We start from the raw sequence: 23,310 nt of genomic DNA on the forward strand, positions 1-23,310 counted from the left end.
ACTGCACCACCTCCAAAGGGAGCAAATTAACTCTAGCCCAGCTTGTTATTGTTATTATTATAGTCACTGATTCATTATTATAATCCTATATTATAAGCCCAGCAAGTCTTCATGCCTTCATGCTCCAGCCTAGTGGAAACCAGGACAGCAGCACAGTAAAATCTTTTAATTGTTGCTTTACGTTTATCCTTCCAAGAGGAATGAATCTTGTCAGCTCTGTATTCTGGGCTCCTCAGTTTAGGAAGGAGGTTGACTTGCTGGAGCGTGTCCAGAGAAGGGCAACAAAGTTGGTGAGGGGTTTGGAACACAAGCCCTATGAGGAGAGACTGAGGGAGCTGGGGTTGCTTAGCCTGGAGAAGAGGAGGCTCAGGGGTGACCTTATTGCTCTCTACAACTACCTGAAGGGGGGTTGTAGACAGGCAGAGGTTGGTCTCTTCTCCCAGGCAACCAGTACCAGAACAAGAGAACACAGTCTCAGGCTGTGCCAGGGGAGGTTTAGGCTGGAGGTTAGGAGGAAGTTTTACACAGAGAGAGTGATTGCCTATTGGAATGGGCTGCCTGAGCAGGTGGTGGAGTCACCATTACTGGAGGTGTTCAAGAGGAGACTTGATGGGGTGTAAATGTGGAACGGAATGGAATGGAATGGAATGGAATAGAATAGACCAGACCAGGTTGGAAGAGACCTTCAAGATCATCGCGTCCAACCTATCATCCAACACCACCTAACCAACTAAACTATGCAACCAAGCACCCTATCAATTCTATTCTATTCTATTCGTTGCCACAAATGGTCATTTCCAGGACTGGGGTTTGTTTCACTAAATGTGTTCAGATTTTCTGGAACTGGGTTTCCACCAACCCCTGTAGTGCCCCCACAAGGAAAGTGAGGGCTGCTCGGTGATGTGCAGCAGTGCCAGGTGATGATGGTGACCGAGGGCCAGCGGGGGCACGTTGAAAGGCTGAGCTGGACACAGGCCCGTCTAGCTAGCAGCTGTGACACTGCAGGGCACTGCTCAGCATTGGCTAACCTCAGACATGTGGGTAGTACTTAGAGCAGGCAGTCTCCAGTGTTTGCCTCACAGGTAGTTTGGTTTGTTATTTCCCAGCTGAAGCCTGATGCCATATTGCGTTCATGCCAACATGTGTGTGCTTCCCTAGGTGTGATCCACATGGTGTGACCGAGCTGCTAGAGCAATTCCTCTTCCTCTGTTAGCTCCTTCTGTTAAGAGCACTAAAAAAGCCCATTCTTTTGCAGAGAAGCTAACCACCTCCATGTGCTGCCTAGCAGATGGTACAGTAATGTCAGAGGCATATTTCACGATAACCTTTTTCCACATGGAGAAATTGAGGTATTGGGAAGTGTTTTTCTAAAGCTTGGGAATGAATCAGGCAGAGAGAAACTGCAGTGGTGCAGGAGCTCAGGAAGCAGCACTGCCCTAATTTTTAGGCTGAGCTCATCCTGCCAAACTTCAGTTATTCAGCTTTGATTGGCCTGAACTCTTCTAAGGTCAGTAAGAGTGTGAGGCATTTCCAGAAGACAACTGAGACTGCTTCGACAAGAGGACACAGTCTCAAGCTGTGCCAGGGGAGGGTTAGGCTGGATGTTAGGAAGAAGTTCTTCACAGAGAGAGTGACTGGCCATTGGAATGTGCTGCCCAGGGAGGTGGTGGAGTCACCATCAGTGGAGGTGTTTAGGAAGAGACTGGATGGGGTGCTTGGTGCCATGGTTTAGTTGATTAGATGGTGTTGGGTGATAGTTTGAACTCGATGATCTCGAAGGTATTTTCCAACCTGGTTAATTCTATTCTACATTGGGATCTTCTTCAAGAATTGCCTACCCCTCTCCAGTGACTCTGTAGAAGGTGTTTAGACTATGAGTTCTATTTTTATCACCTTGGTCAGATGCCTGCAGCTAAGTGGGATCTGATTAATGCTCAGAGAAAGATCTGAGCACTGTCCCACATCTGACCAGTGTAGAGCTGCAGTCATGCAAGGTTCCTCAACATCAGTACCAACTTCACCTGAGGAGAGAAGTCTTCAGAAACTGTTGTGCTTTCACCCCAGCTGGCTAAGGGAGAAAATCAGAGTGGGGAATAGAGCTCCCAAAGGCTGGAGCATTTTTGTGTAGATGTTCTTGCCTCAGATAATTCTGAATGAAAGCACATTTGTAAATGCCAGCATTTCCCAATGAGTCCCCCACCTAAAGGCAAGGGAACCAGCTCAGCGAGTAAGTTCTTCTTCCTGAATAGCTCTGCTAATAATAGCCACTGAAATTAGATCAGACCACAGGACAGTGACAATAACAGCTCAGATATTTCAGAAGAGCTCAGTGACTCGTGCACTGCACCTTTTGCAAAGGCTGCCTGTGAACAGCACAGTTGGAGCTCTTTAATGCTGATCCCTTCTGAAAGCCTGAGCTCGACAACAAATACTAAATCCCTGGGACAGCTGACCCTCCACTCTCTTGAAACGTTAGCAGTGGTCATCCCAGGCCTGAATGCTGAACTTTACAGCAGGACATCTAACCTGAGCAGCCAGCAAAGGAGTGAGATCTCACAAGTGATTGCAGTTAGGAGTTAGGAAGTGGTAGTGACATCTAACGTGGGTTTCTCAGTGCGGTTTTCATTGCTTCCTCCTACCAGAGAAACCACTTAGGAGGAGCAGTGTAGAGTCATACTGGCTGAGACAGGGGTTTGCACAGGTAGGGGAGAATATGTCACCTGTTGTGTCATTTTGGCCCCAACAGCTGTCAAGGAAAGCAAAAATGACCCCAAGCAGGGTAAAGTCAGCCCTCCCCATATCCCTTGTCTCCTTGGGTTGCCATTATCGCATCTCGTACCTGCTGGGCCAGTGCTTCTTTGCCCACCTGTGGGCTCTGTGTCATCGTTTCACAACCTGATCCATGCATCCATCACCACGTGGCCTATGTCCAAGCAGTACCCAGTGTGATCCAGATGCTGGAATGGGCTCTTCCCATCTCCTGGTTTTGCACAGTGGCCATGCTTGGGCACTGGGCTTTGAGGGCTGCTGCTGGGCTGTGTGATTCACCTCAGTCTTGAAGGAACTGCAGAGGCAATGGCATCAATCTGAACATGCTGCATCTGTCCCCATTTACAGCGATGTTGCAGCCTCCTCCCTGTCATCTCTGCTCATCCTTCTGCCTAACCAGGGTGAAGGATCAGCCCGGAGACTGACTTGACCGCTCGATGGCAAATGCTCTTTCCTTATGATCTCATTCCTATGCAAAGGACATTTTTGGTACCAATCACTCATCACTGGTTGGCTGACAGTGGAGCAAGGGCGAGGAAAATGAAGCAGGGAGTCGTGTGCTGCCCTGCTCTGCCTGCCCCCGGCGGGACATGCTGTCCAAGGAAGCATGCCAAGAGTGCTGCATCTATTTTAACAGCATGGCTTGGGAAGTCAGCTCTCAACCAGCAGCAAGGGCAGCAGAGGGAGGATGTGCTGCAGTCATAAAAATTCCACCAAGATAAATCAATAGAGAGGGGAGGAGAATGAGAGGGAGAGATGGCAAAGTCAGACATTGTTCTTCTCTGCCCAGAGGAGAGAGGGAGAGACGAAGCCTCTGTGGTCACGGGGGTTTAACAGGAGTAAAAGAGAGTAAAGTCCAAGTTTGAGAGGAGCTGTCAGGAGCAGGTGACAGCCTCTAGTATGGGCTGGTGGAACTGTATCTGGGGGTCTGGTTCAGGCAGCCACTGAGTACCAGACACGCTCCTGCATGGCACTAATTAGCACCTTCACAGGCAAGCTGAAGAAGAGTGTAAGGAGCAAATTGTCTTGCAGCAGCAGCAAGCAGCAGAATGGTGGGCTAATGATGTGGACTGGCAGTCCAATCCAGAAAGCAGATGCCTCCCAGAAATGCTGGTTATGGGAGAATTAGAACACCTTCTCTCCCACCAAAACTGAAGGTCTTCATTACGATGCAAACTGTTTTCTATCTGCAAAAGCCTCATGATTTTGGACTGGTTGCACCAAGATCTGGGGTCACAGCAGCTCCTGCCCCAGCTTCCTTTTCTAACCTTTAGCAAGGGCTATCTGCTCAAGAACCCACAGTGCCCCAGCTTTTCATGTGAATTGTTTTCAGGGTAAGGCCTGCAGCATGGGATGGGTTCTCACTGGGTTCCTGCACAGCACTACTCTTGCTGCACGTACAGATGAGGTGTATGAAGCACTGGCTGTATCCTGATAAATAACAGATAGAGCTGTCTGCTTGCCTTCTCTGGTAAGCTGCTGAGCAGCTTCTCTTGTCTGTGCTGGAAAGGTGTAGCTGAACTTAGGATTGGATTCAGCCAGTGTCCAACACTACCCCCTCATGCCTGTGCTGAAAAGGAGTGCGTGGCTCAAGTTGTCTATCAAGAGGAAGCTCAAGCCATTGTTTGCATGGTTTTGACTTTCCAGGCATGGATCAGGCCAAACATGCTATGGCTCAGCCCACCAGTCTTTAGCTCTTCTTGAGTATACCATGGATGTCCTGACCCTGAGCTAGAGAGGAGCCTGGAAAGCTGCCAGTGGTCACCAACACCTGCTGCCAGATATAAAAAGCAAACATTCTGCCCGTGGCTCCAAAAGGGTGGGCTGCAGGGTGGAGGATGGGGCTGTGCTTTGCTTGAAGCCCTTTCAGCCAGCTGTGTTCTTTCTCTCTCACAGGAGTACACCATTGACATCTTCTTTGCTCAGACGTGGTATGACCGGCGTCTTCGTTTCAACAGCACCCTGAAGGCCCTCACGCTGAACACCAACATGGTGAGCCGCATCTGGATCCCAGATACCTTTTTTAGGAACTCCAAGCGGGCTGATTCCCACTGGATAACCACTCCCAATCAGCTCCTCCGCATCTGGAATGATGGAAAAGTGCTCTACACGCTCAGGTACATCCAGCAGGCGCTGTAGCTGGCTGCTGAGGTGAGGGAGCAAGGAGCTGGTCAAAGCAGAGGAGGTTTACGGGCGCCCTGCAGCAGAGTAGTTGAGATGTCTCCCAGTGCTGGTGGGGCTACACGTGCAGCACTGGTTGCAGAATGGGTTTCCTCTTCCCAGGGTGAAAGCTTTTTTTCCCAGTGTGGTGGTTTGAGGCTTAACTGGGACTTAGGAGCTCAGATGGGGGCTGAGGCTGAGAATTCCTCCCCCGCCCTCCCCCCTCCTCCTTTCCTGATCAAGAGGAAAAGAAAAGAAAAGAAAGGGAAGGAGCAAATCTACCAAGAAAAAATTTGGAGTCGGTTTGGAAGTAGAGAGGTACAAATTTTCTTTAAACAATATATAGAGATATATATATAACAAGAACAGGAAGGGCTCACAAGGGTAAGGAACAAGGATGGATGGGGTAAAATATGTATACAAAACCAGACCTTTGGATAGGTGTGGATGTAGCAGGGAGGAGGAGGAGGAGGCCTAACCGAGTGGCAGAGAATCAGGAAGCAAGCAGCAGTCCTCTTGTCCAGGCAAGGCAGAAGCCAAAGAGAGAGAAAATGTCTGCAGTCTCTTCCTTTTTATAAGCTTGCTGGACAGGGAGGGGGAGTGGAAGAGACTGACTCAGTTCCCCAGGGGGAAAACACCCTCCAGAGAGAGCAAGGCTCTCACAAGTCCCCTGCCCTGCTTTCAGGATGGGCATAGCCCATCACATCTAAAAATCAAACTGTTTCTCCTTACTACAGTCTCACAGAATGATAGACTGGTTCAGATTGGAAGGAGCCTTCAAAGGTCATCTCTTCCCCTGCATCCTCCACTGGATCAGGTTGCTCAGAGCCTTGTCGAGCCTGACCTTGACTATCTTCAGGGATGGAGATGCCTCCCAGGGCAACCTGTTCCAGTGTTCCACCATCCTCATGGTGTATCTAGTAGTCAAACCTAGAAATGGTTTCCTAAACCCAAAAGTTCATGGGACTCAGTTTCAGAGACTTCATTCTGGGAGTGAGCATTTGGCTTTTGTTCTCATGAATTCTGGATCTCAGAAACGAGTTGGAAAAGCTCACTTAAACAACAACCAGGGGGGGAAAAAAAGAGCTTTGAGAATGTGAAAATTAGATGGGTTTTCTCACTTCAGAAATACCCAAACAGATGTGCTTGGTTTTGCTGCTGGTTTGAAATGTTCCTGCAGACAGGGTGATCTTCAGGACATGAGTGTTTATGTCTCAAGGAAGCGAGGATCCCCCCGGCACCTGGCGGTGCCTTCCCCCAGCACAAGATCTCAGTCTCCCCTCTCTCTCTCTTCATCTCCCAGGTTGACAATTGAGGCTGAATGTCTGCTCCAGTTGCAGAATTTCCCCATGGACACTCACTCCTGCCCTTTGGTTTTTTCCAGCTGTGAGTATATGTAATTTTAAAATGGTTTTGGAAGGCAAGTAGCAAAACCTTGGCAGAGCAAAACTCTTCCGGAGAGATCATCCTCCCTTTTAGCTACATTTTTCACCTAATCTCTAGGACTATCTTCCTGGGCCATTACTCATCACGCTCTGAAGCATCCTCCCACTACTGGACTAGCAGAGGCCTTCAGGGACAGATTCACAGCACCTCTGAGTTTCTCCTTAATTGTTGGAGGTGATTATTTCACTGACTTTCTGGTCACTCTAGACAGAATACATCCCTTTAGCTGGCAGAAATGGTATCTGTCCTGCCTTGAATCTTCTCCCTTCTGTTCTCTGAGGGGGACAGCTTGGCTTTCCAGATCTCAGACCAAAGACAGGCCCAAAGCTAGAAGAGGGATGTACTCAGACCTCCCCCCTCAGTCCCCACTAGTTCATTCTCATCAGCAAGGAGGGCTGCAGCTTTTGGCACATCTCCACTGGTAATTTTGCAGGGAGCCTTTCTGCACCAAAAGATTCCTGTCCTCATGCGTTGGCTGGAAATCTCATTTAGTCATCTCAGCTCCAGTTCACATCTCCTGCTTCTCCTGCCACTGAAGAGATGCAGATCACTTGGCTCTGAGGTGCTTCAGAGGGAGGCAGCATGCTGGGGAGATACCAGCCCCTCATCTCCCACCATCTCTCGTTCTTTGCTAATTAACAGTACATGCCATGCATGCTTGATAATTAGAAATACACTTCTAGCTGCCAAGCTCTTGCTCCTTTCCTCCTCTGAGGAACTCCTGTAGATGTTGAGGTTTTTGCTTCACAGTAGGCTTGATTCTTTGTCAAGTAATCCAGAACCAGGAGAAGCTGTTCTCCAAGCCTGCAGGAGGCAGGAAAATGCACCCCTTTCCTTCCATACATAGATCAGTTCCCAGGGCAAGAGGTACAGAGCCAGCCAGAGCAGCCACAGCCAAGCTACCTCCTGTGTTGGCAGATTTGTATTCCTTGGTGTCCTCATGCCAGGGAAGGTTGTCATACACAGCAGCAAAGGCCTCATCCTGCCCCAGCTAGCTAAAACCCTGAAAGATTTCAGCTTGAGGGAGTCCTCTTACACCAATCCAAGTCTCATTCCCACCAGTGCAATTCTTAGAAAGTCTCTATTTGTGGCATTGCTTTTCCCAGCCCCAGTGTTTGAAGCACCCACAAGGGGAGATGCTCTTCCTGCTGCCATTGCAGGCAAGGATGCCTCAGGGAGGCTAAATAAAAGGCATCAGAAGCCTGAGAGCACCCTGTTTACAAAGCTGGCAGAGAGAGAGGCCAGTCAGGGTGGTGCATGGGGTGGAGGCACAGGATGTACTCTCTCACTGATGTCCTTGCCCCTTTTCCCAGATGGCTACCCGAGGGAGGAGATTGTCTATCGCTGGAGGCGCTACTCCATTGAGGTCTCCGACCAGCGCACCTGGAGGCTCTATCAGTTTGACTTCACAGGGCTGAGGAACACCTCAGAAGTTCTCAGGACTGGGGCAGGTGAGGCAAAGGGAGACAGTCCACAGAAATGCCAGTGTGATGGAGACCTCACGGGAGGCAAAGGAGACAACACAGCTGCACAGTGGGGGCAGAAGGAAGGTCACAAGAGCACAGCTAGGAAAACATAAGAACAAAGGGATGGATCCTTGCTAGACAGAGCAGAAGTGATGGAGGTGAAGGGTGAATGGAAGATGTAGCAGAGGGAGCCCCTAACCATTGACATCTGTTAACTAATAGGTGGCAACACTGATGTGAATGAAGCTATCCCTAGCTGAATAGTCAGGAGGGAGAGATGCAGCTCAGCTCCCCTCTTGCAGCAGTGTGTGCATTCCCTGGGTGATGCTTCTCGTTGGAACAGGGAGCAGAAAATCAGAACTTCCAGGTTCTGTAAAGTTCTGCAAAGTGTGGGGCTGATGAGCACTTGAATTATGCTTTAGACAGGAACAAGGCTGCATGTGTAAAGAAACCACAGAACCGAGGCCTTTCAGCTCCTCCTCCTAATAATAGCTCACATCCCCTTTCTTTCCCACAGACAGCTGAGAAAAGCCTCTTTGAATTCCTGCAGGTTGGATGAGCTCGTATTTTTAAGCCCTCTGAAGAGGCAAGGTCAGATAGTGCTGCTCTCCCTCTGCAGAAAGCTGCTGTTGCCAGCTCTAGCAGGCAGCCTCTAATGGGGGTAGAAAGGCAGCACAAACCCAGGCAAGAAGTGGTGCAGTGAAAGTGCCTGGAATGCACCAGTGGCTGTCTGATGTTTGTAATGCTCTTTTTGGGTAATTGCTTGCAAGCTCCATCTTAATCCTAGAGCTGTCAGGTGGCTTTCTTCCAGTACTCACTAGGAGCCTCTGAAAAAGAGGAAGAGCCTGAGCTTCAAGCTGCCAAATGAGAAATTAGGATGTACAGTGCCACATGCCTTTTCCAAGAGCAGAACCAGAGTCTCAATGGAAGTGATTGAAGGACACCTCCTTTGTCACAGCCCAGGTAGTTAGCAAGCCAGGCCATGTAGCCTGTTACAGCTCAATAGCTTCTGTGCTAAAGAAATCCTTGCAGCAGTCAGCTGCAGTCAGATGAATACTCTCTTGCTTGCAAGAAGATCACATATAGAGGAGATCACATCTGCTCCTTAGCAACATCAGGGAAGGAAAAAAACCCAACAGCATCACTGTATGAAGAGGTACAAACATCAATAGAGAATCATAGAATGGTTGGGGTTGGAAGGGACCTCCAAAGATCATCTAGTCCAACCCCCCTGCAGTCAGCAGGAACATCCTCTGAGCAGGTTGCTCAGAGCCCTGTTGAGCCTGACCTTGAATATCTCCGGGGATGGGCCCTCAGTTACCTCCCTGGGCAACCTGTTCCAGCGTTCCACTAATGCATCCTAGTGGCCACATAAGCAGCCAAGTAGGTAGCCAGTTGGACAACCACAAAATCAGCTCTGAAATTAGTCACAAAGACATTAAGTCAGAATGCTACAGAGCCAACTGGGTAGCCACAGAGTCCATTAGCCACAAAATCATCAAGCCAACCACTACATCAACACGACACCCACCCTACATAGCCAGCCACCCAATCTGGGCAGCCACAACACCAGCCAAAAAAACCAACCAGCCAGGCTCTTAAAACAACAACAAAAGTTCATCAGAGACACTCCAAACTCTGAACTTTGCTGGCTTGGGTGTTTTAGGAAGCGATGTGTGATTCCTGAGTCCTGTGGCCAGTTCTGGGCCCCTCAGTTCAGGAAAGATGTTGAGTTGCTGGAACATGTCCAGAGAAGGGCAACAAAGCTGGGGAGGGGTTTGGAGCACAGCCTTGTGAGGAGAGGCTGAGGGAGCTGGGGTTGCTTAGCATGGAGAAGAGGAGGCTCAGGGGAGACCTTCTTGCTCTCTACAACTACCTGAAGGGAGGCTGTAGACAGGTGGGGGGTGGTCTCTTCTCCCAGGCAACCAGCACCAGAACAAGAGGACACAGTCTCAAGCTGCACCAGGGGAAGTTTAGGCTGGATGTTGGGAAGAAGTTTGTCACAGCAAGAGAGATTGGCCATGGGAATGTGCTGCCCAGGGAGGTGGTGGAGTCACCATCACTGGAGGTGTTTAGGAAGAGACTGGATGTGGTGCTTGGTGCCATGGTTTAGTTGATTAGATGGTGTTGGATGATAGGCTGGGCTTGATCTCAAAGGTCTCTTCCAACCTGGTTAATTCTATTCTATCTTATTCTATCCCATTCTATTCCAATGTCTCTTGTTCCTTCCCAGGGGAGTACATGGTGATGACAGTTTCTTTTGACCTAAGCAGACGTATGGGTTATTTTGCCATCCAGACCTACATTCCCTGCATCCTGACTGTTGTTCTTTCCTGGGTTTCCTTCTGGATCAAGAGAGACTCTACACCAGCCAGGACATCTCTGGGTAAGAGAGATGTTGCATGTCTGATGCTTGTTGAACCAAGGCTAGCAGCCTGGCAGTGCTGGAGTACAGAATCTCCTAAAGCACTTTGCCATTTTCAGGCATTATTCAGGGTGACCTCATTCCCGTTGATGAAGATGTGCAGAGCAGTGTCAGGAGGATGGAGCCAGACTCTTCTCAGTGATGTGCAATGATAGGGCAAGGGGCAGTGGGTGCAAGCTGGAGCAGAGGAGGTTCCTTGTGAACATATGGAAAGACTTTTTCACTGTGAGGGTGACAGAGCCCTGGAGCAGGCTGCCCAGAGAGGCTGTGGAGTCTCCTTCTCTGGAGACATTCAAAACCTGCCTGGATGCATTCCTGTGTGACCTACTCCAGGTGATCCTGCTCTGGCAGGGGGGTTGGACTGGATGACCTCTGAAGGTCCCTTCTAACCCCTCATGTTCTGTGATTCTGTGATCAATGGAAGCTATTCCATTTCTCCATCTTTCTAACACTGTCCTGAAGCACCACTGAGTCTCTAGCTGTGCTGGCCTGGGCTACTGGATTATTGCAGGATAACACAACACTCTCCTACCTTGATCTGAGACACACAGCCTCTTCCAAGCTGACAGTGTGATACTCTCTAGCAGAGGAAGGAGGAGGGAAGGGGTAAGCTGTGGCATTGAAACACTGAAGGCTGTTGGTTAATGAGCAAAGCTGCTCAGCTGTATCCATAGAGCCTCCAGCTCCAGCAGTATGTGGAAGCTCTGTAGGCACAGCCTTACTCTTTTGGTCACACCACAGGAGAGTCCAGGATGTGGCAACATCTCTGTCTATTGTTTAGATTTGCTCAGCAACCTGCGGTGGTTCTTTGAGGTGGAAAGAAAGTTTGTTGGTTGAGCTCTGCTCTGATAGGCACTCCAGAGGTCTTTCCAAATCTTTAATGCAGTTTGGCTGTATCTGCACTTTGCAGCAACCTCAGCTTCACAGCACTGTCCTTCCCCTCAGCCATGCTGACTTTCCACTTAATTGGAGGTAGCATTTCCAGCCTTGCCTGCAGGCCTCTTGGGGAGGGAGAGGCAAGGGGCCGTCAGCATCAGGAAGGGCCATTCAGAGCCCATCCATTCTGACCATCTCTCCCCACCTCCCTCTCAATGTCAATTTATCTGGTTTCAATGGAGAGAGCAGGAGGAGGAGTGGGATGTCATTTCCAATGGAGGTGAGGGTGCACCATAGTCGATGGCTGGGAAAGGAATGAACAGCAAGAGGCAAAATGTTCTGCACAGCTGACACCACTATGGTAGCTGTCCCAAAAAACAATGCCAAATTTCCCCTCTCTGTGGGAAGGGACCTCAGCACATCAAGGGTGATGTACTCACTCTGCAGCTCCTGTTGCACTCAATCCAGATGATCCCCAGTACATTTTGAGGCCACCAGCCTACAGCAGAGAGATGTCAACTGGAGCAGTTCCATTGGCATTTCAGATACATAGGAAACACATCCCATCTGCTTATCGCTAGGGGATTGGACTAGAGGACCTTTAAAGGTCCCCTCCAGCTCAAACTCTTTTATGATTCTGTGATGAGCTTTGCATTGGGCTGAATTGATCCTGGGAGTAAATGTTCAAAGACAATAGGAGAACAAGAAGGTTTTGCCTGGAATGCCTTTGCATTCCAGCTCTGATTCACATCAGGCAGAAATAGCAGTCCTGTGTCATCTGAGACATTGCCATGCTTATTGCTGACTCAGCTGGGCTTTGCCAACTGATTCCCAGCTCACCCACTGCCTGCCCAAAGCCAGCCATTGGCTCTTAGCATGTCCTTCCTTTGAACTCTCCTCCCCTCACGTGAGCAGTTGTTCCTGTGCACAGCTTTGAGCAGAGTCCAGATTCCCTGCTCCTTTATAGAATCACAGAACTGTTTTGGTTGGAAAAGACCTTGAAGATCATCGAGTCCAACCATTTTCTACCTCTGCCAAGTCTGGTACTAAACCATGTCCCTCAGCAGCACATCTTTGAGTCTTTGAAATACCTCCAGGGACAGGGATTCACCCACCTCCCTGAGGAGCCTATTCCAGTGTTTGAGAACCTTTTCAGTGAAGAACTTTCTTCTAACATCCAATCTAAACCTTCCCTGGTGCAATTTGAGGCCATGTCTTCTCATCTGTATTGGTGGCCTGCATAACATCTGGGTTTGGAACAGCTTTTTTTTTTCCATACCACTTTGTCAGAGGGCACCTCAAGACCAGAATCTGGCTGAGCAGATCAGAAATGGGACCAGGCAACCAGAGAAATTGAGACTCTTGAATGTGTCCAGAGAAGGGCAACAAGGCTGGGGACAGGCCTCAAGCACAGCCCTATGAGGAGAGGCTGAAGGAGCTGGAATTGTTTAGCCTGAAGAAGAGAAGGCTCAGGGGTGACCTCATTGCCCTCTACAACTACCTGAAGGGAGGTTGTAGCCAGGTGGGGTTTGGTCTCTTCTCCCAGGCAACCAGCACCAGAACAAGAGGACACAGTCTCAAGCTGCACCAGGGGAAGTTTAGGCTGGAGGTGAGGAGAAAGTTCTTCCCAGAGAGAGTTGTTAGCCATTGGAATGTGCTGCCCAGGGAGGTGGTGGAGTCACCATCCCTGGAGGTGTTCAAGAGGGGATTGGACGTGGCACTTGGTGCCATGGTTTAGCAGTCATGAGGTGTTGGGTGACAGGTTGGACTTGATGATCTTTGAGGTCTTTTCCAACCTTATTGATTCTTTGAGTCTATGTTTTAAGGACTGGATGCATGCAGCAGACAGAAGTGCTCCTCTTCATGACTTAAACCACTTCTTCTCCCTCCTAGGTATCACAACTGTGCTAACAATGACCACCCTGAGTACCATCTCCCGCAAGCACCTTCCCCGTGTCTCCTATATCACAGCCATGGACCTCTTTGTCTCTGTGTGCTTCATCTTCGTCTTTGCAGCTCTCATGGAGTATGCTACACTCAACTACCTGGTGGGAAACAAGAAACCACTTGAGCACAACAACAGGAAAGCCAGGCTGGTAGGTAAAGAGGTCACCAGAGCTGGATGCTGTTAGAACTCCAAGCTATTTAGAAATAGCCCACTTGAGTCTGCACTGGAAAGTGCTGACATGGTTAAGTGCCTGACCATGAGGTCTTCAGACCACTCAAAGCACCTGGAAGGTGAGACACAACCAGAAAAAGCAGCTGAGGCTTCCCTAAAACAAGAAGGTGTCTGTCATAGTCAGGCACCCTGTGCTGTCCTCAGAATTGCTGGAGACTTGATCAGTACAGCTTAGGATGACTGACATGAGCGTGTCCATTTTAAGACAGGGTGATCCACATCCAGGTTCTTCCCCCTGTACCAGTTTGAACTCTGTGGATTACAAAGGCATCACAGGTTACAGAGATGCAGGAATATATACCCTCTTTTGTCATCTGTCCATCACAAGACCACCTGAGTGTGGCGATGATGAAACCCAAGTGGTCATCATCCTCTGGAGATCTGCCCAAGCTCATGTCAGGTACTGCCAACACATATCTGAAGCAGGCCTCTGAACTGGGACAGAACTAACCCCCAAAGAGACAGACCTCTTCTGTCCCAGCCTCATGTGTCTGCACAGATGGAGAGAGCTTCCATGGGGCTGATGGTAGGCTGCTTCTACCTGGACCAGGAGGTTATGAGTCACACATAGCCTTTCCCCAGCTTTTCTCCAGCAATTGACAGCAATCAGAAGGCACATCTGGAATGTGTGCTGCATCTTCAGAGACAGCTGAGCACAGGGGAATGAGGGACAAGGTTAGCACACCTGACACCAAACAGATGCTGTCAGTGGCAGACATGGGGAATCAGAGCAATTAGATCTTTGCTGACTAAGGCTATGCCCTAGGCTGCCAGGGAGGAATCTCACAGTCACACAGGGAGATGCCAGTCCCTACAGGATGCCAAAATGGTGACTTACAACCAAGTGCAGAGAAGGAGGGATGACTTCATTGAACTGCATCTGTGCTGGGAATGGATCTATTATAAATTGGATTGGTTTTGGTGTCTAGAACAAGTTTTGGTGCCTAGAACAAGTTTTGTTGCCTTTTCCTTCCCTTTAATCCACCTTTTTCATTACAGCCTCCAGCTGGTGCACAGGTGATGCCATCCTATACCACCATCAACATCAACAACATCATGCACTGGCCCCCAGAGATAGAGGATGATGAAGATGAAGATCCTGGCTCCCCTTGCCTGGAAGGAAAGGAATGTGAGAGGTTCTTCTGCTGCATCGAGGACTGTCAGACAGGAATGTGGCGGGAGGGGAGAGTCCGCATTCACATCTCCCGCCTGGACTCCTACTCTCGCGTCTTCTTCCCCACCGCCTTCCTGCTCTTCAACATTGTCTACTGGATTGCCTATCTCTATCTCTAGCCACTCTGCATCCTCATCTGGAATGGACTGGAGACCAGCCAGATGGACTTCTCAAGGAGCGTGGAGAACAGCATCCCTTGGGTTGTAGTGAGCTGTCGGTCGGAACGGTCGAACCTGGTGATTCCCTCTGCCTGCTCTCTCAGCTCCTCCAAGAAGAGCCAGACAGCTTTGTTTTTTAGCCTTCTAACATAACTTTTTAGAAAACCCACCCTTCCCAAACAACTCCCCTGCCCAGCACCACCAGCCTTTGACTCCGTGTAAGATTCCCCCCAAACCATCCTGTTCCCACCTCAGCCGTTAGGGATTTTGTCAGAACCAAAAACCTTCATGAGTTTTCATCTGCTCTGAAATTCCCTGGGAAGCGATGGCAAGTTAAGTTTTCTTGCATAATTATTAAGACTGTCAAGGAAATAAAGTAGATTTTACTGGCTACAATGTTTTCAACCTGCCCAGAAAGCTGACAGTGGCACTGATGAGGATGGAGTGGCTGCAAGCCCCCAGCAGCTCCCCATGGCACATGTGGAGCGTTCTTCCTGGAGCGCTCCGCTTGCACCAAGTGGTACCCAAAACATCAACCCGTTAGAGGCATTGCTGATTCCAACCAGGTGGTGGTAAAAAGGACTTCACAAGTCTGAAGGGCCCATCTCTCTTACTGCAGCAGGCTCTTCAGGGACCTGGGGGTACTGTTAATAGTAGGCTGAACAGGAGCCAGCAGTGTGCCCAGGCGGCCAAGAAGGCCAATGGCATCCTGGTCTGTATCAGGAACAGTGTGGCCAGCAGGAGCAGGGAGGTCATTCTGCCCCTGTACTCAGCACTGATCAGGCCACACCTTGAGTCCTGTGTCCAATTCTGGGCTCCTCAGTTTAGGAAAGATGTTGAGTTGCTGGAAGGTGTCCAGAGAAGTGCAACAAAGCTGGGGAGGGGTTTGGAGCACAGCCCTGTGAGGAGAGGCTGAGGGAGCTGGGGTTGCTTAGCCTGGAGAAGAGGAGGCTCAGGGGAGACCTTCTTGCTCCCTGAAGGGAGGCTGTAGCCAGGTGGGGGTTGGTCTCTTCTCCCAGGCAATCAGCACCAGAACAAGAGGACACAGTCTCAAGCTGCACCAGGGGAGGTTTAGGCTGGATGTGAGGAAGAAGTTCTTCCCAGAAAGAGATTGGCCATTGGAATGTGCTGCTCAGGGAGGTGGTGGAGTCACCATCAGTGGAGGTGTTTAGGAAGAAACTGGATGAGGCACTTGGTGCCATGGTTTAGTTGATCAGATGGTGTTGGGTGATAGATTGGACTCTATGATCTCAAAGGTCTTTTCCAACCTGGTTAGTTCTATTCTATTTTCTATTCAGGGCACATGGTGCCATTATGCTTTGTGATCAGGAGCTTGAGCAGGCTATGCAGCCTGTGTTGGGCACAGCCAAAAAAGGGGAAAAGACCAGAAGCAATCTCATGAGCCTGTTGTGAGGTAGCTTTCTTTAGCCTGCCTTATGTGAGCTGGGCCCTATTGTACCATGCATCACAGCAGGGCAGTGCTCTCCTTCACAATGACACCTGCTGAAACCATCAGATCTGTGCTCAGGAGAGGTGCTAACCTGAGAAAGGGGTACCAGAAAAGGGAACATGATCATCTACATGATCAGGAATACGGTCACCTGCATCTACCAGTGGTGGGGAAAGAGTAATCCTGCAGCTCAGATGGGTTTCCTTACACCTTTTCTGCATAATTCCATAGAAGTCCAGATTTCACTAAACCCATGTGGCACCTCCCAGTTGCTACCAACACTTGGCCCTTTGCTTCCCCCAAATCAGGAAACTGAGCAAGTCATCCTTGGTAGATTTCAGGAAGGTCAGGCAGTGAGATGGTTCCTTAAGGTCCATCTTCAAGGGATAGAGCAATGGAAAATACAAGCTCAACTTGAAACAAACTGCATCACATGGAAGAGGAAACTCAGGCCCATAAGGCAGAGCGTTAAGTCCTGCACCTAGGTTGGGGCAGTCCTAGATATCAGTCCAGGCTGGGGGATGATTAAATTGAGAGCAGCCCTGCAGAGAGAGACTTGGGGGTGCTGGTGGATGAGAAGCTGGACATGAGCCACTTGCAGCCCAGAGCGCAAAGGGCATCCTAGGCTTCATCAAAAGATGCCTGGCCAGCAGGCTGAGGGAGGTGATTCTGCCACATTGCTCTGGAAAGACCTCCCCTGGAGTACCTGCATACAACTCTGGAGTCCTCAATACAGGAAAGGCATGAACCTGATGGGGAAGGTCCAGAGCAGGTCCATGAAAATGATCAGGGGGCTGGAACACCTCTGTCATGAAGACAGGATGAGGGAGCTGGGGTTGTTCAGCCTGGAGAAGGCTCCAGGGAGATCTGCTAGCAGGCTTCCAGTACCTGAAGGGGGCTACAAGAAGGCTGCAGAGGGACTGTTTGCAAAGGCCTGCAGTGATTGGATGAGGGACAATGGTTTGAAATTAGAGAAGAGGAGATTTAGATTGGATGTTAGGAACAAGTTCTTTATCTTGAGGGTGCTGGAACACTAGAACAGGTTGCCCAGGGAGATAATGGAGGCCCTGTCCCTGGAGGTATTCAAGGTCAGGCTTGACAAGGTTCTGAGCAACCTGATCTAGTGGAGGATGTCCCTGCTGACTGCAGGGGAGTTGTATAAGATGACCTTTGGAGGTCTCTTCCAACCCCAAACGATTCTATGTGTAAATCACCCTTCCTCCCCATTTATTCCAGCTGCTGACGTGGTACACAGCATGATTGAGAAAAGCCATGTGCCTTGAGTAGTTACTTGCTGTGTAAATTACACATACACACCAAATCTTTCCAAACCAGCATGTTTTAGAAACAATTAGCACTTAAAAGGCTTGTCAGGAGAAGAAAGCCGGCATGGCTGCAGCGATAAAGGAACGAGTAGCTCACAGGACAGCTAATGGGGGCAGGAGGTTTTCCATATTCTTCAAGAGCAATTTGATCTGGTTTAAAGACAGATTTTGACACTGTTAAATCTGATCTGAGTAATGAAATGTCATATTTAATTCATTCACAAGCACAGCCTTACCTTGGTTTCAGAGGAACAGCTCGAGCGCCTAATTAAGGATACAATAGTACAACACTCAGCTAAGTATAACCTAATGGGGTCAGACCAGCATAGCTCTGGAAGGGAAATTATGCCTGTCTAACCTGTTACAGTTCTTCTTTTAAAATACCAAGTAAGAGATAAAGGTTACCCAGAAGCATAATTTACTTAGCTGCTCCGACAGCTTCTGAAAGGATGGAAAGAAATTATGGCGGGTGGTTCTCACGGAGGAAATTGATGTAGCAAAAGAATTATTAAGGAGGTTCTAATTAAAGGAAATTAACTGAGGAGAGGGGAAGAAAGAATTGGTAAGGAGGCTCTAATTAGAGGAAATTAATGTTTTAGAGAGAAAGACACAGAGAGGGAGAAGTCTAAGAAAAGAAATCAAAACAACTTCCAGACAAGGAGAGCTGCTGGGTGACAGCGCCGACTCCCAGCCAAGCTGGCTGATGTTCTGCTCCTGATAGCAAAGCGCTGTTAGATGTTGCTGCAGAAACATTTGCTATCACTCAACCACACACCAGCAGGGAGCTGGATTAAACAGGGTCCCGTGATCTCTGTGGGGAGGCAAAAGGAAAGAGCATCCCGGACTGGAACTGGCTCACACAACAGTGTCTGAGTGAAGCGTCTCTTCACGTGTCAGAAGGCAGCTTCTAGCGTGCGTGTGTGGGCAGGGGCGCCCTGGTAGCAAGCCAGGGCCCATGCTGAATGTGCTCATTAACAGTGCAGTGGTATGAAAGGTGTGCAGGCAATGCAGGCTGCAGCAAACACAGGCAGCAAAGTGGGAAAGGGGAGCATCTGAGAGAGGGGTGGAGGGGGCCAAGATTTGACATCCACATCTGAGGAGTCCAAACACCTGTAGTTCCCTGCAGCTTTGAAGCATTTGGGAGCAAATGGAACCATCATCACCTTCTCCTGCCTCATCCAGCTGCTGTTTGGGGCTGCCTCTGGGATCTTCTGCTGGCAGGGGATGGGCACAGATGACCATCACGGGGACTGATCTACAGACCTCAGCCCTGAGAGCAGCAACATGTTGAAATCAGACCTTTTACAGAATCAGCCAGGAGAGAAGTAGGAACTTGGGCAAAGCAGACTTGAAAGATTATAAGATTTCACCAAAAAATGACAAAGCCAACACACACCTAGGCAATTTAACCAATGATGGAGGATTTGACAGATGAAAATAGCCTAGCGTGGGCTGAAGCTCAAGGAAACTGATTACTAAGGCTGGGGAAGGAGGAGGGAGGGGGCTTTTTGGCTTAGGGAAATCTATGCCCATCATAAATAGCTCAATAAATAAAGGCATGCATGAATTCAATCATGTTTTTAAGTCTCTACAGTATCTCAAATAAAAAAGGGAAGCTAAGAAAAGCCAGAAAGAAAAAGCCACCATTTTTGTTTGGAATTGCTTTGCAAAGTGCCAGTTTCCTGAAAGGAAGGTTTCTCTGCCATCAGCAGGGGATCCAGGGCATAGAGACCTCCAGTAGCCTTGTGAGGATCTGCTCACCAAGGCAGTGAGAGTCAAGCCCCAGTGGTCCCCTCCAAGACCAGCAGGAAGCATTTGCCTTTCCCTGCGTGCTGTAGTTTCTGCCATCACACTGGAGCGAGTTGTGGCACCACAGTGGCTCTCAGCCCAGGACAGCATCCAGGGGACATAGCCCAAGAACACAGGGCTAAGCAGTGCCATGCCAGGCAGGAGGCATGGGGATGCCTGGGAGGCTGCAAGACACCTGGGAGGCTGCAAGACACCTGGGAGGCTGCAAGACACCTGGGTGGCTGCACTGCTTCCTCCTCAATCAGAGGTTTGGACTTTCCCACCCAGAAACTTTGTGGAGGAGCCACATCAAAGGCCACTGGGCTTCCCTCGCCTCCTCCCTCCCCTTCCCAAGGATGAGCAAGTTACCTTCTCACCCTCTGTCAGACAGCTGCTACATGAGAAGGTTCCTTGCTGTAGGCACAAGGCTGCCTGATGTTGGCTGTCACGGTTGATCCTGTAGCAGAAGCATCCCGAGTTAGTGAAGGTGGCAGTGAACATGGTCATTTCCACCTCCTGCTGGACAATCATTTCCACAACTTCCAGGATGAAGTGGACAATGAACTCATCTGCCATACCTGCCTTTGGGCTCTGCTCCAAACTGTGGACATCTCCTGTGGACATGTGTACTGTTTCAGATGCCATGAAGGAGTACAACTTTTGTCCTGTGGGCTAGGAGAAGTTCTCTTCCAGCAGCATCACAAGGCCCAGCCTTGAGTACAAAACCTGTTGGAGAAGATGATTGCCTTCTGTCCTTTCAAGGCAGAGTGTCAGCAGGAAATGCAGCAGTGTCAACTAGAAGCTCACCTGCAGAACAGGTGTCCTAGTTTCAAGAAATACCAATCTGAACTACAGTGGCAAAATGGAATCCCATTTCCAAAGGAACATCTCCCCATTAGGGTGGAGGAAACACACCCAAGAATCCAGAGGTGCCAAGCAGAGCATCATCAGTTGTGGCAGAAAGCTCTACAGCTGCTGTGCTGTCACTAGGGAATGCAAAGCTGGTTAACCCAGCTTTTGAGGAGGCTGAGGACCTCCCTCAGAGAGTTAGTCCTATGGCTGAAATGGAAGGTGTCCAGAGAAGGGCTGGGGAGGGGTTTGGAGCACAGCCCTGTGAGGAGAGGCTGAGGGAGCTGGGGTTGCTTAGCCTGGAGAAGAGGAGGCTCAGGGGAGACCTTCTTGCTCTCTACAACTACCTGAAGGGAGGTGCTGTGCCAGGGGAGGTTTAGGCTGGATGTTAGGAAGAAGTTCTTCACAGAAAGAGAGATTGGCCATTGGAATGTGCTGCCCAGGGAGGTGGTGGAGGCACCATCACTGGAGGTGTTTAGGAAGAGACTGGATGGGGTGCTTGGTGCCATGGTTTAGTTGATTAGATGGTGTTGGGTGAGAGGTTGGACTCGATGATCTCGAAGGTCTTTTCCAACCTGGTTAATTCTATTCTATTCTATTCTATTCTATTCTATTCTATTCTATTCTACTCTACTCTACTCTACTCTACTCTACTCTACTCTATTCTATTCTATATAAACACAGCTGAAAGTCACTATGAAGATCTGGAGAAAGAATTGAAGATGAGGATAGCTGGAGATAAAGATGCTCCATTGGGAAACACTGCTGTTAGGGAAGTCTTGCAGGAGTCTGTCCTTGCTGCAGCTGGAAAAATAGCATCTGGGGACCATATTCTTGGGGTGTCAACATGAGCAGTGTGACTCACTGCCAAGCTGCCTCCTTTCTGCACCACTTGGGGCCAGGGCCTGTCCTCTTTAATGCCTTTATCAATGATCTGGACAAAGGGATCTAGTGCATGCTCAGTACATTTGCAGGAGATGCCAAACAAGGCAAAAGAGAGTAGAAAGTCTCTACAAAAGGATCTGGACAGGATGGATCAATGGGCTAAGGCCATTCAATAAGTGCCAGGTCCTGCACTTGGATCACAACAACCCCATGCAGGTGTGGGGAAAGCAGCCTGGTGGAAAAGGGCTTGGGAGTGTTGGTTAAGAGCTGGCTGAATATGAGCTGGTAGTGTGCCCAGGTGAACAAGAAGGCCAATAGCATCCTGGCTTGTATCAGCAATAATGTGGCCAGCAGGACTAGGGTAGTGATTGTCCCCCTGTACTCAGCACTGATGAGGCTGCACCTCAAATACTGTGTTCAGTTGTGGACCCCTCACTACAAGAGACATTGAGATCTTAGGGTGTATCCAAAGAAGGATTACAAAGCTGGCAAAGGGTCTAGAGAGCAAGTCTTATGAGGAGTAACTGAGTGAGCTGGGCTTGTTTAGTAGGGAGAAGAGGATGCTGAGGGGAGACCTCATTGCTCTCAACAACTGCCTCAAGGTGGATGTTGGTATCTTCTCCCAAACAACAAGTGATAGGACATGAGGAAATGGCCTCAAGTTGTGCCAGGAAAGGTTTAAATTGGACATTAGGAAACATTTCTTCGTCAAAAAGGTTGTCAAGCCCTGGAACAGGCTGCCCAGGGAAGCAGCTGAGTCACCATCCCTGAAAGTATTTAAAAGCTGTGTAGATGTGGAGCTGAGGGACGTGGTTTAGTGGTGGGCTTGTCAATGTTTACAGGTTCACAGTTAGACTCAGTGACCTTCAGGGTCTTTTCCAACCTTAATGATTCTGTGATCCAAACATCTTGCTACATCAAGAGTGGAAATGATTCTCACAGCATTTATTTTTGTATGGCTTTTGTTAGGAAGATGAAAAGAAGTCAGGAGAAAGGTTTCTTTCCCATACACCTGTCTGCAGCTCCTATCCTTTGCCTCCAAACTATGCTGTGTAAGGGACCACTGTTAGACTGTCTGCTTTCCAGGGCAGGGAGTCTCTTATTGTGTGCTTGTACAGGGATTAGCACAACAGGGCTGGATCCTTAATTGGGCTTTCTGGACTCTACTTCTGATACATAATAAACAACAGTATGGGCTACTTGCCTTCAGCACCACTACTCTCTCCACATCTTGTAAGGAGGCCAAAAAATTGCCCCCTCCCCCATTCCATCTCCTAATGGGTTTACTGAAGCTTGTTAATATTTCTGTTTCCTGAGAGAAAAGTATTTTGTTGGAAAGCAGGGAAAATATTGGCCTGATATTTTTGGGATGAGTGGGGGGATCATTCTGAGTTTCTGTTTCAAGAAAGGCAGATGTTGCTTCAAACCAACCCTGCTCAGAAGCAGTCAAATCGTTTCTAAGGCAAGAGAAACCCTTGCCTGGGCCCCTGTTATAGCAATATTGCCCCAAGTGGCTGGGGGGATTTTGGGGGGTGAGAGTGCTGTGGCATTAGCTTGGAGAAGAGGAGACTGATGGGTGACCTCATTCATGTTAATAAAGATGTGAAGGGCAGTGTCAGGAGGACAGACCCAGGCTGTTCTCAGAATGCCCAATGATAGGACAAGAGGCAGTGGGTGCAAGCTGGAGCAGAGGAGGTTCCATGTGACCATAAGGAAAAACTTTTTCCCTGTGAAGGTGACAGAGCCCTGGAGCAGGCTGCCCAGAGAGGCTGTGGAGTATCCTTCTCTGGAGACATTCAAAACCCACCTGGATGCACCTGCATGACCTACTCTGGGTGACCCTGCTCTGGCAGGGGGGTTGGACTGGATGATCTTCCAAGGTCCCTTCCAACCCCTAACGTTCTATGCTTCTGTGATTAATATGTGGTGCACTTTACTTTGGCCTTTCTGCTCCCCATGATAATGCTGGTGACTTTTAATAATCAAAAGGACAACTCCTGCTCTGAAGAAGGCCTCCCCTCAAGAGTCACCCAGCCTCCTGTCCTTGAACTGCATGGCAGAGCAAAGGCCAGCAGTGCCTGCACGTCTGCCAAATCCACACACATGGGTGTGTGAAACCTCACCCCTTGTGCTTTGGAGAAGCACTCATTAGTCATGCCTGATGTGCTAGAGAAATTAATTGGCCCCTCACTATCCTCCCCCTCCAAATGCTGTTTCCCTCTCAGTGCTGCCTGCCTCCCCACATCCTGCACAGCCCCACAATGCTGCTGGCACTTCCTTGTCCTTGAGGCTCTCCTAAAATCTCTGCTAAACATCCAATTTACCATGGGAAGAAGGAAAGGAAGCATTGATGCTAATGA

At 49.3% G+C, this 23,310-nt stretch overlaps 1 protein-coding gene across 1 annotated transcript in view; it reads left to right on the forward strand.

Moving 5' to 3' along the window:
- LOC137450699 (gamma-aminobutyric acid receptor subunit gamma-4) overlaps positions 1 to 20,319 on the forward strand; it is a 44,984-nt gene extending 24,665 nt beyond the window's left edge. Inside the window, exons 4-9 of the mRNA XM_068157532.1 lie at positions 4,666 to 4,886; positions 6,233 to 6,315; positions 7,689 to 7,826; positions 10,075 to 10,227; positions 13,036 to 13,238; positions 14,321 to 20,319. Of these exons, the coding sequence (XP_068013633.1) occupies positions 4,666 to 4,886; positions 6,233 to 6,315; positions 7,689 to 7,826; positions 10,075 to 10,227; positions 13,036 to 13,238; positions 14,321 to 14,614 (1,092 nt within the window). The 3' untranslated portion in view covers positions 14,615 to 20,319. The remainder of the gene's footprint in view (positions 1 to 4,665; positions 4,887 to 6,232; positions 6,316 to 7,688; positions 7,827 to 10,074; positions 10,228 to 13,035; positions 13,239 to 14,320) is intronic.
- The last annotated feature ends 2,991 nt before the right edge of the window (positions 20,320 to 23,310 follow it).

Source organism: Melanerpes formicivorus, unplaced genomic scaffold (assembly GCF_026170545.1).
Source record: "Melanerpes formicivorus ecotype bairdi unplaced genomic scaffold, bMelFor1.0.p_v2 SCAF_37, whole genome shotgun sequence".
NCBI lineage: Eukaryota > Metazoa > Chordata > Aves > Piciformes > Picidae > Melanerpes > Melanerpes formicivorus.